Source organism: Lytechinus variegatus, chromosome 17, assembly GCF_018143015.1.
Source record: "Lytechinus variegatus isolate NC3 chromosome 17, Lvar_3.0, whole genome shotgun sequence".
NCBI classification, from domain to species: Eukaryota; Metazoa; Echinodermata; class Echinoidea; order Temnopleuroida; family Toxopneustidae; genus Lytechinus; species Lytechinus variegatus.
In genome coordinates this window covers 12,511,532-12,525,723 of record NC_054756.1, presented here as the reverse complement: position 1 = coordinate 12,525,723, position 14,192 = coordinate 12,511,532, and the positions used below count along the sequence as shown (strand labels likewise).

The following is a 14,192-nucleotide window of genomic DNA, read 5'->3' as shown; positions in this document are numbered from 1 at the left end:
CAAGTTGTCAATGCACACTTTGCCACTCTCCATCTAGGTATTAAACGGGTACCTGGGAGGATGTGGAAGTCTTTGCAGTCAGGTCGTATGCCTATAGCAATGATTGAAGTCTTGGAACGCTTGTTCGAATGCTCCACAGAGAGTGGGGAAAGCGTAAACATTTTGGGCAAACAAACCTGAGGAGCGTTTCATGAAAGGACTTGTCGGACATTTTATCCGACAGTTACTATAGTAACAGTGCTTCTCAGCCAATCAGAATCAAGGAAAGATGTCAGAAAAAAAATGTTGATGAAACAGTCCCCAGAATCTGATGTTGGGTAATCAACAACAAAAACAATGATGATGATGATAATAATAATAGTAATGCCATGATAACTGTGATTATGAACGGCGTTCCGAGGTAGGCCTATTCAGCGCTATATAGACGCAGAATATAATTAGGCTATTATTGCAAACTGGCTTTACTGCACGGAAGGAGCAGGAAAAGGTGATAGCACTTTCATCTAATCATGTTGGTCTATATGGAATATCATATTTGCTGTTATTTGCTGTTTGCTGTTATCTGTTATTTCATAGTTTTAATGAACAAAGAATTCAACACTTTCTCCAACCCCATGTGAAACTATGAAAATAAAATGATATCAACCAAAGAAACAACGCAATAAGAATATCATAGTACTTGTTATAATGTAAACGTATATCAAATTCATATTGGACAAACCTCTAGATTAAATGAGAACCAATTACAAGCATACAGGTTTATTTTTCAGAAATATCAGATTACGGACATATTCATCATGTTCAAAAGGCAATATTTAGGTTATTCAATATCCCTCTTAAATTTGTTTTATTATGTTTTTATCGACAAAAGAAATGTGATATCGATAAAGTACATCAACATAATCTGTTGTTGGTGCTCTTAATATAGATCAATATCAGTCAACAATGATTGACTGCCAAGCTTTCCCCCATGAACTATCGATATTTCATTCGTTTAATTTAGCTTTCATTGCCACAAATTCGTCACGTTACAAAATTTGATATGTCATACCAAGGGGGATATCACCTCTGACTATCTCCTTGGTGATACTGGAAAGCATTTACAATGACATGGTAGATTGTGAATTGTAAGTAACAGGTATTTTCAACGAATGCATAACTAGTATATGAATAAAGTGCATAGAACATTGGAGGAAAGCAGAATGCTTGTCGTTGAGGGAACGAGGTTCCCTTGTTGAAACATTTTTTTTTTCAAATCTTGTTTTAACGCTCGCGATGACATAATCAGTATTAACTCACACCGAAAAAAGCAAAGAACAACACAGAAACGCGACGAAACACAAACAAAGAAACGGAATGAACCCAAAAAACAAAAGAAATAAAATGAATATTTGAAGCTATCAGAAGGAGACAACCTTAGATAACCCCGACGTGAATTTATAGCTGCACCTCTTACAATGCCAAAGTTACACACCACTGTCAATCGCTTGGAGACTATCCAGTAATCGGTATTGTTGCATAGCAAAGTATAATTATTATACTTGAGGGTTAATGTAATGTCAATAGATCAGACAATAGATCTTAGGCCTTTTGAGTAAGAAATTGCCTTACTTGAACGGCTAGATTTGGTTGAACGGAGGTAAAAGAACCGTTGTTCTTGGTCAGGTCAACCAGCTGAAGTTGATGTTCCAAAGCCTGTATCATCCTACTGTTTGATTGGTTCCTCCCCTGGGCCACAGCAAGTACTTCAGGGTCAGAGTTCATGAGGCTGTCGATGATGCTTATGACGTCATTTGTCATCTAGATTATTAAAAAAAAGTTGGAAATAATTATCAAATGTATTATCCGTTGCTTTACCGTGATATAATTACCTATACATAAGGCTATCGCATCTAATTGAATACATTTCACGTTGTGTTAGCTACAACTTTGATATGCACTTATCATCCTGTTCATGAGCTCTGATAGGCATCCAATCATGAGGAACATCAATACGCTTGTTTAGTCGAAAGTGATAGGTCTAAGCGCATTTAGATATTTACCTCTGTATCCGAGTAGTTCAAAGAAATGACATTTTGGACGATATTGGCTGTGGATATCACCTCATCAGGGTTGAAGTCATCAAAGGACAGCGACCCGACCACGTCCAGGACTTCGCCTACGGATTCCTCAGTGATGTTGACCTATATAAAGGACGCCCAATAATGGCATATACCACACATAAACGAATTGTTAATGCCAGTTGTGGGACCAATACATCATCCAACTAAAACTGGACCTTTTCCCGGGGAAGGCATGGAGAATAAGTCAATTATGATTACAATGTGGGGAACATTGTTTCGACTTGAATGTTGGACCTTACTGCATTTTGAAGCTGCGATTACTGTGACGTTGATCCCACGAAACAAAAAAAAAACACATTACCATGATTACGAGCACTCGCTGGATTAATGACTTCTAAATAAATTCTAACGTTTCAGCCAAAATGGTTTTGTCAAACATTACGGACGTTGTTCCCCCACAAACATGGCAAACTATGCATGCCATGGATGCATTGGGGCGCCCACTTCAACTCAGAACTCTAATCCATCTACATGGTCAAAATCCATCTACTTAAGGACAATCGTGCTTTCAGTGTGTACAATGAAGTTGGTGACAAATAATAACATGAATTAGTGAAGGCACCTATGGAAGTCGAGAGCAGCTTTATGCCCAATTAGGATTTACTGTAGTAGGGACATTGTTATATTTGGCGCTAATAGGGGGAGTCCACTGTGACACTGTCTGTCACGATCTAAAGTTCCTTTATCTGGAAACTTGCTGACAGTGTAACGTTCACACGTAGCTATCATCTTAAGTTTCATAATGACAATCACGTTAATTCTAATTAGCTGAATAGCAGCTAGATTGACTGTATCAAAAAGGAAATCTGAGCAAGTCACACACATTTGGGTACCTTTTCAATGACATCGAATTTTCGTTCATCACTTGCCGATGTGTTCACTAGACGATCTTCACATGTACATTGATTGTTCGAGCACTTCACCCAGCGAAGAGGGTTACCTTTAAAAAAATCAAATCAATGGGGAAATTGAAATGATAAATACTCATTTACTTTGTTGGTACACTGTAATCATGGCAATTATTACCGGTGCTAAAAAACAAGCTCGGTACACCGAAGATGTGCCAAATCGATGTTGTTTGATGACACATCTTTGGTGTATCCACATTGACTGATACGCATATCTGAGGTCCGTCTTATAAGGGGTTGCGAATAATCCAATCAATCACAACCATGGGGAAGCCAGCAATGTCAGTATCTAAAATGCATATCTATTCAAAATATTTTCTTGATATGATGTATATTCATACACTAATCGTTTCTTCAAAATTTTTCAAAAATTATAACAGTGATGGATTTCCATAGTTGCGTCGGCTCAATCGTTACTCTTTGTAAGACGCCCTGCAAGCTCAAACACTGCTATAGCCAAACTCGTAGCACTTCGACGCCTCTCTGGTGTTTTCCTGTATATAAACCGAGCTGGGGCCTGTTGCATAAAACTTTTTACCTGAGAAAACCCTGGTAAAAATTGAAAACTAAGGTTAGTCTGAATTCTGCCATTGACTTTAACACAGGGCAAAACTCCGGTAAAAACAACCTGAGTTTTCTCCGGTAAAAGCTTTTATGCAACGGGCCCCTGGTGTTAGATAAACGCAGCTGTTTTTGTAGTGTATGAATGCGGTTACAGGGCCCTGTCTTACAAAGAGTTATTTATTTATTAATTTCAAATATTTAAAAGAAGGGTGGCCCAAAATCAGCAACAAGCTAGTTTTCGTCGGGCCCCTTCGCAAACAAACACAGATATAAAACATGGTGACACAATATAATGTAAACAAATAATAGAGCATAAATACTAATATTAAAAAAATTAATAAAAAAGTTACGATTGATTCGATCATCGTAACTCTATGGAAATCCACCAGTGTCATAATTTTCCCCCGAAAAATTTGCCTTATGTCCTTTGTGTGCAAAGAAAAGCGCAGTGAATTTTCAAGAAAACAATGAATGCATGAATATACATCATAGCTAGAAAATATTTTGAACAAACATACATAATAGATGTTGACGTTGTTGGCCGTCCATAGTTGCGATTGATCGGATCAATCGTAACTCTTTGTAAGACGGGGCTCAGATGTACATTAATGCGTGGTACGTATAGACCTATAAAGTCATTATTAAACAACTTATCTGGAATCGGCTAAAACTAAATTTTGATTGCCATTGAATTAGTGTCAGTGTTATTGGCTTGTGTAATCAAATCGGTTTCTTGTCGGGCAATCGTGTAACCCGTCCATTCAACAAAATGGCTCTTAAATACCCGAAAGGTTAATGTTTCCAGTTTACACGAGGTTTTTGCGAAAAATTATCTCAAAATTCTCGGATGGTCGGGTAAAGTGGACACGAGAATTTCGGGAATTTAAGTGGACATTTTCTCGAATGGTTGCATAGACGCGATTGCCCGAGCCGACGCGATAACCTGATGTGAGGGCACAAGCCAAATTACTCAGTCCGTGGAGGAACTCACTCTCACAAATGATTTCATGACATGAGGGCCGAAAGCCACCACCGTCATCGGAGAAATCATTGCGACGAAGCAAAACGCATAGGAACCTAAGTTTTGGGCAGGACGGTACTCTGCTCGTGTCCCACATGTTGATGCTGATCTCCTTATGAATGGTTCTAAGTGGTGAGCCAATCGAGGCGTTCTCCAAGGATAGGGACACGGCAGCCTCGTTGTATCTCCGAGGTTCATCTGCATATGGGTCTTTGGTAATCCAGGTGTCCAACTGCCAATTGCCCTCTTGGGTGTGACCGGTGGCGGTGACCGATATGGCTACTTCGATGTTGAGGACATCGATTGCATCGCACTCCGTAATGGTGTGTGTGCCATCAAACCACCAATCTCCTACCGCAGGGTGTTTACCTGTATAAAGAAGTCACCACACAATGGAACCATGTTGATCTAGCAAAATATACATATATATATATACGTATACCGTCGTTAATTAGTCGTTATATAAAGTCGTTTGGAAATACCTCGCAACTCACTCTTTAGTTATCTATCTATTTTTAAATTGCCTTTCGTGATATTTACCGCGCAAATATAAATAACTATCTTGAAAAAGAGGAAGGATATGATATACATTGTAGATACTCGAAAAGACTGACTATTATGTGTTGTATTCAAGATAGATTTCAAATCACGGTACAACAAGAAAGGGATACAGGGTCTCCTCGAAAATGCTTGACCGATAATAATGTGTTGTTTTTTAAGTCTTTGGTGCTAAGTTTCCCGCCAACATTATTGTTATCCACTTTCAGAAGGAACCATCCACGTGATTTGGTACCCAGGCACTAGCGTCTATCGACAAGGCATCAATTCACACTAACCTGGCCACTCTCTACCCAGGTGTTACATGGCTACCCGAACGTCAATGTCGTTGGATTAATGGAGCATAATTATGACAGAACATGGCTGGGAAACTCCCAGCGTGTCGTGGTTGTGCCTATACTGTATGCGGACATGCTAGAATTCGATATGAGAGGGGTTGTATGAGCTCTCGTCTTGATAAGTGCTATATAAGAGCAGAATATTATTTTTTATTGTCATTATCATGATCACGAAAGCATATTATTCGACTGTCGCAAATTTTTCATTTGAATAATTCGATTTGTTCCCATTTAATATTGCAGTCATTGATTTACCTGGATGCGAGTAAATCTGCACGGCATTTTGTCCTCCACAGAATTCGTTGACATCTCCAGGACAGGGCATACCGCAAACGTTATCTTCCATTCGGTGCATCTCCGCTTGACAAGGCGGGGAGTTGGCACACCAGCATTCGGTCCCGTTGAAGAGCCCGGAGTAGTAGAAACCACGACTCGCGCATGTGTTCCCGCAGAGAGGGGTGGTCATGTTGGGTCGAGATGTGATGATGACTGGGTTAAAGCAATCTTCATCGCGGCATCCAATGGTTGTGAAATCTGTTTTCAAACAATAAATCAGATAATCATAGAAATGGGAAAGGGAAGGGTTACAAGAAATTGGTTCACTGAAATTAAAGCTTCAAGAAATGAATACGAACACAAAACAAAATCTATTAGCGAAGGTTTTTTTTTAATTCAATTCAATTCAATTATTTCCATATTCAAATTCAAATTGTACAATATAAAAAGCATGATAAAAATACAAACAAGAATTAATTAATAATGACAAAAATACAAAAAATACAAAAAAACAACAACCAAAGAAGCAGAACATAATATGTAATCTGAATACGGAGGAATTGCCAAAAAGCCAAAGACGCTTTTACGAGCAGCATCTTAATAAAAGGGCAATAATAAAAAAAAGTACAGACTGCGTTCGAAGAATACATGAATTAATTGTCTTGTTGCAGTGTAGTTGAAGACTAATTTGCAATTTAATCGTACCGGGTAAAAGTATAAAGGTGCCCTTTTTCAACATTGTTCAGCAGTGTCACTTTCTTTAAAACGGAAGTTTATGTTATTAATTAGATTGTAGACCTTAATACCTACATGTATTATATACTAGGCCTTTATTTTACTCAACTAGATATGAATTGTAGTCAATACAAACTGGGGTAATGGTTTTCAGATAGGCACTACACTGTGAAAAAATTGGGCAATATTTTACCCAATATTTTGCCCAACGTTGGGCCGATAGTCAACCCTACCAACTACTGGGCAATATTTTACCCAACGTTGTTGGGGCATTAATGTGCCCAACTGTTGGGTAATATTTTGAACTACATTTTAGGGGACATTAATTTGCCCAACTTTTTAATAAAGTTATTAACCCAACATCTGGGCAAGGCCTACACTCACTTCGTGTACCTGGTCCGTGTCGATCCGGAGACCTTATCCGAAAGTGCTTTGCATGCACAATAACGCTGCATACAAGTGCAAGTGCATATCTCAAGTGAGTGAAGCAAAAACAAAACAGCGTCAGATATATGTCATGTATGTAGGCCTATTCTGACAAATTCCTTACAAATTATGCTTAACGTAAAGTCCAAAATAAAAAAATTAAAAAAACGTTTAAGCAACTCATCTATGAAAGATTCAGCGAGGCTCCCCAGCCCCCAGTCATCTAGAAGCTCCTCCATATCTTATCGACCGTGTGTAGCATGCTGCAAGCGCAACTCGTGATCGTAAAGTTTCGCATCATTTACCACTCAGCAGGGCAATTACTAGCCCAACAATTGGACATCTGTATTTTGGCAGCGGCAGAGTAAAAATTTGCCTAAGTATTGGGCACATAATGCCCAACAAAACAATAACCAACGTATATATTACCCAACAAAAAATGACCAACGTAAATTTACTCTTTTTTTCACAGTGTAGCAATCCGAGATTACACACAAAAAAATGATAAGGCTATGAAGGCCAAATCTGAGGTAAATTTAAAGGTCAAGTCCACCCCCAGAAAAATGTTGATTTGAATAAACAGAGAAAGCTCAAACTAGAATAACACTGAAAATTTCATCAAAATCGGATGTAAAATAAGAAAGTTATGGCATTTTAAAGTTTCACCTATTTTTCACAAAATAGTGATATGCACAACTCGATGTCATGCAAGTGAGTCAGTTGATGATGTACCTCACTCACTATTTCTTTTGTTTTTTATTGTTTGAATTATGTAATATTTCATTCTTTTTATAGATTTGACAATAAGGACTAAGTTGACTAAATCATTTAGTATTAAACAATGATAATTCCACATTTTCAGGGAGAAATTAGTTGCTGTTTCACTTGACAATGAGGAGAAAACTAGAATATTTAAGATTTCATGTAATAAAATACAAAAGAAATAGTGAGTGGATGACATCATCAGTCTCCGCATTTGCATACCGACCAGGATACTGTTTTGTGAAAATAAGCAAAACTTTAAAAATGTCATAACTTTCTTATCTTACATCCGATTTTGATGAAAGTTTCAGTGTTATGCTAGTTGGATATTTCTCCTTTTATTTAAATCAACATTTCGTTGGGGGTGGACTTGTCCTTTAGGAGATATCATTTGATGTGAATGGCATTTTAGTATGTCTGGCATTGATGGCCATCTTTCAGTAGGGTCAGGGAAGGTGTTCCCTCAGAAATTGCACATGTTGTAATTAAATTATGAGACGGTTGTTCCCCATCCCCCCCCCCCCTTTCAAGTTACCGCGCATCCCAGGTAGCGACCAAGAATCTCAAGAACTCGTCGCGCTTGCTTTCAGGTCTTATTTCTCAAAAAGGTCCATGATAATTCCTAGCTGCTACAAAATCCCGGGTACAAAAATCATTCACACATTGTGTAAAAGTATATATTTTTTCATATATATATATATATATATATATATATATATATATATATATATATATATATATATATATATATATATATTAGATATTTATTCTGCTAGGTCTAGACAATTAAAATATTAGCTACACAAAGATCTCGTATGTGCATTGCGAATACAACACATTCCTGTTGAATTGTATTTTCTAGTACAACGCGACGAGAACACGATTGTTGTACTAACAAAAAAAGTTACATGTACATGTAGGTCATTAACCAACCAAAATACAAATTGCATCCTATACGTCATGTGTTTATTATTTTGATAGTTATTTTCTAACCGTTGTTCACCCTTTCGCTATACACGCATTAAGGAAACTCCGGAAAAACATGATTCGTCCCTAAATACATGCAATCCGCACCCCATAAAAAGTTACAGTGTTCGTATTTATTTTGCATTCATCATGTTCACATATGTTCGATAATCAGTATAAATATGAGATATTAGCAGGGGTGCTGAATGAACCCCTTCTGGATATTCTCTATCTTATTGTGATTGATTCGTCGGATTTCGATTGTTTTTTGTACGATTTTGCTGTTGATCTTTATTGAATTATGAACATAAATTGATATAAATACTATAAACATGGGCAACATAACTAAATTAAGTCATAGTATATAAGCATAATGATCATGGCCCGCATATCGATTGCCACTTTAAAAAAATATATGAAAAAAGGCTCAAATTTACATATTACAGTGTAGTTATGAGTACGTCACTAACATTTTCCGAATCGACTAGATTTGTGAATAGCAATGGTCATGATAGTGGTTTCATTCTCATTCGATACATTCCATTTTAAATTAATAAACTTGGGGAAAGTTTCATAAAAGGACTTGTAGGATGGTTTATTCGACAAGTACTGTTTTATCCGACAGTTACTATGGTAACAGTGCTTCTCAGTCAATCATAATCAAGGAAAGTTGTTGTATCTGACAACTTGTCGGATGAAAATAGTAATGAAACGCTCCCGAAGTTGATAAACCGGGTTTTTTGTTTTTGCTTGATTTGTTCAAATTGGTACGTTAATTCGGATAGAAATTCAACTCTATTATCTGGTTCATTTGTGAACCATCTGTCTGTGTCTTAGAAAAGTATCGGAACCTACAACATGTACAAGAAAGTAAGAGCCGTGCACAGGTATTCTGCAACTTTATTTTACACAATCCGTTCAGCAAATTGTGTTTATTCTAAAACACATTTGTCAAGTTGCTTTAACATGTTTGATATCGTTCTCAAGATGACATAATTGCGATAGGAACAATAATATCATACACCTACATGTATACTTTGTTGATCTAAAAATTGTATCGTTTACACCATCCTTATTTAGGGTAATAAATATAAGGTATTTCGCCCACTCTGTGCTATTGTTATATTGGGAAGTTTCAACAAGCAGGCGTTGTTGTAGTAAAGTTTATAATTGCATCTGATGACCGTGGGAATCCAAATAAGAATAATAGGACATCAAATTACTATTACAACGTGTAATACGACGCTCGTAACGAGAGCAATCAACCCTGCAAAAAAAAAATTACCCAATATTGAGTAAAAAGGGAACATGCATGTTTGCTGGGTATTTTTTAACCCCATATTGGGCTATTTCAACGCAACATTGCGTAAAATTTACCAAATATTGGGTATCTATTTACCTAACCACATGCATGTCCCCAATTTACCCAATATTGTGTAAACCTTTTTAAGAGTATAACCATGATTTTAATTTGATATCAATGTAAACTTCTCTTTGTATTATAAATGTTTAACGGTTTAATGTAGCGAAAATGTTACCAAAAACAACACTTTATACTTTGTAAAACTAAGCAAACAATCATTAAGAGAATAATTAATTTCATGTAGTGTTATTTCACTGAAATCATGAAAACCCACAGAAAACATATTTACCTTACAAGAAATGACTATATGCTTTTTGGAAACATAAGGTTCATCAGGATTCACTGTTCTTGAAGAATTTAATTGATTTACAATTACCATAACGACATGAACATTTATTATCGTAACAAAATAATTCCGAGAGGCATGTTTTAAAGTTATGTTAACGCCATTTCTCATTATTCCTCAAATCCGTGATTATCATCATGATCATCATTATGATAATAATGTTGAATAAAAAAAAATATCGAAGTAATTATTATGATCGAGAGATATTATAGACCTTAGCACCGATTATCAAAACTATGATAATAATGTTTTTTTCCAAAATTATTATATTCATGAAATGCAATAGAACCTGAATGTAAAGTTCTCAGCTTTTTCTATTTTATGTATTTATTTATTTCACATCTTGATACAGGGTAACCAATTCAGCTATACACGATAAAAACATTTACAAAGATAAAAAGTTGGTTTGAAATTGGGCTCTGTTAATTAAATCATACAAATATATACAGTACAAAATATGCAAAATAGACAAGAAATAAATGTTTAAAAATCCCAACCGTCTGTTCTGTCATCAGATTAATAAAACACACAAACACACGGAGGCACACACACACCCACACACACACACACTCCATCACATACTATGCCACATTCTGCAGACTCTAATAAGCAAACTCCGTACTTTTCAGATCAATATCAGTTCGAGAAATATGGCTCCCCAAACAAACTCTAAACACTATACAAACAAATTTGATTAGACTTACCTGACGAGAAACAATGTTATTTATTCATTTTTTTTTCAATATCTCAATTTGATACATTAACTATAGGAATGTGCTTTATTTCGGTAAATTATTCTTTCTCATCATGCCCCTACATTTACTTTTTCCGATTTGAATTTCTTACTCTTTCCGAATTGTGTTATTTCCGCCTATTTCCGTGTATATACGCGGTAAATTTGCAGGAAGATTATGAAAGAGCTTTTGCAAAATCAAACAGTAGTGTAATCATGATTTATCGAATCTTTACACTGTAGAAATTAATGAAATTTTTCCACCATGAGGGTGATTATGTGTCCAACCAATTTGGGGCAATACTTTACCCAATGCGAGTAGTATATTGTCCAGTAAGGTTAAAATCATAGGCAGCAATTACTTTAGAATGGGCAAAATTTTCATCACACTAGATAAATAAATATGCTTCAAAGAAAAGCCCAATGTTGGTTGGACACATAATTCCCCTAATGGGGCACTTTTTCCCAAAAGTCCGTAACATTCATAACTTTCTTGGAATGATATCTGAAATAGTGTTCTTAATCATTAAAGTAAATTGGGGAAACGAATTAAAAAACATAAAATGCAAACCGAATATTTGTGCTCTTCAGAGAAATTTCAGTTGGAAAAATACAGCTCTCCAAACACTATACAAACACAAAGAAATATAATTAAATTTACCTTACGAGGCACAATTTTATTTATTCATTTTCTTCTAAAATCATTCATTTCGATGCGTCAATTATAGCAATATACTAAACTAGTTTGGCAAATTATTTTTTTCCATCATGCCCCTACATTCGTTCTTTCCGATAATTCCGTATTCCAAAATTTTGTTATTTACTCCAGTTTGCTATCTTCCCATTATTCTAGCACCGAGTAAGACCATGCCAGGGGCATCTGAATCGGGGTGCCCCGCCCCCATCTTTTTCAAAAACCGTGAACAAAAACGTAAAATTATGACCGTTCCACGACCCCTGCATGGTCTAGTTAAACTACGGCCGCTGTAGACATGGTAGAGCAAATGTGATTGAAGTATAATCAAGCGCATGTTTATCATCAAATCTACATTTTTTTTTTAAATATATATTTCATGACCTAAAATAAAAAGGAAATAGTGTCTAAACCGCATCAGATACAAATCTTCTCTTGGTAATGCCAGCAGAAATATTTTATTTATCGAGGGAATTGTTAGAATGAATTCTCTATAGTCCGTTAACAATGGTTATGTATGATATCTGAGTCCCAAAATTGGCGTTTAAGTTATTTCTTGTTTTACACTGGAATATATCAATTCAATATAAAAAAAAAAAACACAGGCAAAAGACATTAGGTTTATCATATAGACTGGAGTTAAGTACAAGGACCAGATTCCTAATCCTACCATTAAGTTGTTATTTTTAACAATGTCCTTTCTTACCAGGTAATTATACATGTTTATTAAAAAAAAGACCTATATGGTTTTGAAGCATTTCCGTTTTTCTTTCCGGCTGGACGCGTCTTTCCGCAGCGAGCCCATCAGTCATGCCCATATTTTTTTAACTTACCTAATTTTCTATTTTCTTTTTATCATATCCCTTGATACTTCAGTCACATATCTATTTTTCTGTTTGAGCATCATAGTAAAACATCAGAACCTAAAACAAATAAACTTGGTCATTATTCATGCTGATTACAATTCCCATTTCCAGATGAAATCTCTCACAAGCGACTTGCCCAGACAACCAATACATCTTTGAAACTTGCGGAACCAAAAATGTTAGCCGTATGCGCTTGTTGGGTTAAAAAGATCAATCTGAAGAGACCCAAAAACGAGATAATAGAGGTAACAGATTTTGTTTTAGTTTTGAAATTTAATTTGTAAGTGATAAACAGATTCCCCAATGCTTTCGTTATTTGGCTAATCCTTTTATAGAGTAATTACCAATATAGCTATTCGCTTACATTTGGGTATATGGGCCCATAATTATGGTTAAACCGTACTATGCACTCACAATCGCCGCGCGAATGGCTCTAGTGCAGAGGGTCTAAATTATTGTCCAATGTTTATTTTAATTGCGACCCCAATCTCTTGACCTCTATCAAGAGGCGGGCACACTTCTTGGTAACCATTCTTTAATTTATTCTCTGAAATTATGCTTAACACAAAATGATATTCAAGAACATTATTATTTCGTCAAAGACTTGATTGCTTACTTTGTGAGCATAGTTCCGTTGGCGACATCGAGCAATCCGTGGTCAACGACCCTCCGACCAGGGCGACGAACAAGAGACACGAAAATGGCGTCAAGCGTTGCATAATTTTCATCAGGCAATTACACTCCTACGTAGCGATGCATCTTCCGACATCGAAAATGGAATCTTGATATCGGTCCTTTTAAATATTGACGACTTACTCCTTGGTCATTTTTTTTAAATAGTTGTCTGTATGTTTTTCCAACTAAACGTCTGCTCTTCTAAAATAAAATCCAAATTGAATGAAGAAGGAGCCAGTGAAGCAAAATCTTTCTAGTCTCAACGTTGACATCGCCATTTAAAACAAAGTTTCTTTGTAAACTTTGTATTATCCGCTGACTTCAAGTAGAATATTTAAATGTTTGAAGTTATACCAACGTAAGCGACAGTAGAAGATATACCACATCAAAACATGCCAAAGGAGTTCTGACCTTGATCGTGTCTGCCCGCTTTCAGCTCTGCAACTATTTATGATACGGAAAACCTTCTTCGAGTGGATGACTTAAAAGTTTCAACCGTGCGCAAAACCATTGAGCGCTCATTGGTCTAAACTTGAATGTGACAAAGGCCTCCGTTCCTTGACCGATGGACAGGAAGACTTCGCTTCCACGAATAAACTCAATCACCCAGTAAATGGAAATATTTCATATGGTTGGCAATTTTCATTACTATACTTATCTTCTCTTTTTTTTGGGGGGGTTATGTTATACTTAATTTGAATCATTCTAATCTCGTACATAATTATGTAATTATGTTGATTTATTTTCATAAGACATAAAATAAAACTCACAAATCAAAATAAACTGTTTGGTTTACTTAGAGGCCATAATAATTCCTTAAATTGTGTTTTGATCGTTG

The 14,192-nt window shown here is 36.1% G+C and overlaps 1 protein-coding gene across 1 annotated transcript in view; it reads right to left on the bottom strand.

The window, feature by feature from the left end:
* Positions 1–13,781, bottom strand: part of LOC121431086 (adhesion G-protein coupled receptor G7-like) — a 32,974-nt gene extending 19,193 nt beyond the window's left edge. Inside the window, exons 1-6 of the mRNA XM_041628567.1 lie at positions 13,296–13,781; positions 5,768–6,046; positions 4,587–4,985; positions 2,957–3,063; positions 2,043–2,183; positions 1,612–1,800 (exon numbers count right to left, since the gene is read on the bottom strand). Of these exons, the coding sequence (XP_041484501.1) occupies positions 1,612–1,800; positions 2,043–2,183; positions 2,957–3,063; positions 4,587–4,985; positions 5,768–6,046; positions 13,296–13,407 (1,227 nt within the window). The 5' untranslated portion in view covers positions 13,408–13,781. The remainder of the gene's footprint in view (positions 1–1,611; positions 1,801–2,042; positions 2,184–2,956; positions 3,064–4,586; positions 4,986–5,767; positions 6,047–13,295) is intronic.
* Positions 13,782–14,192: the final 411 nt, after the last annotated feature.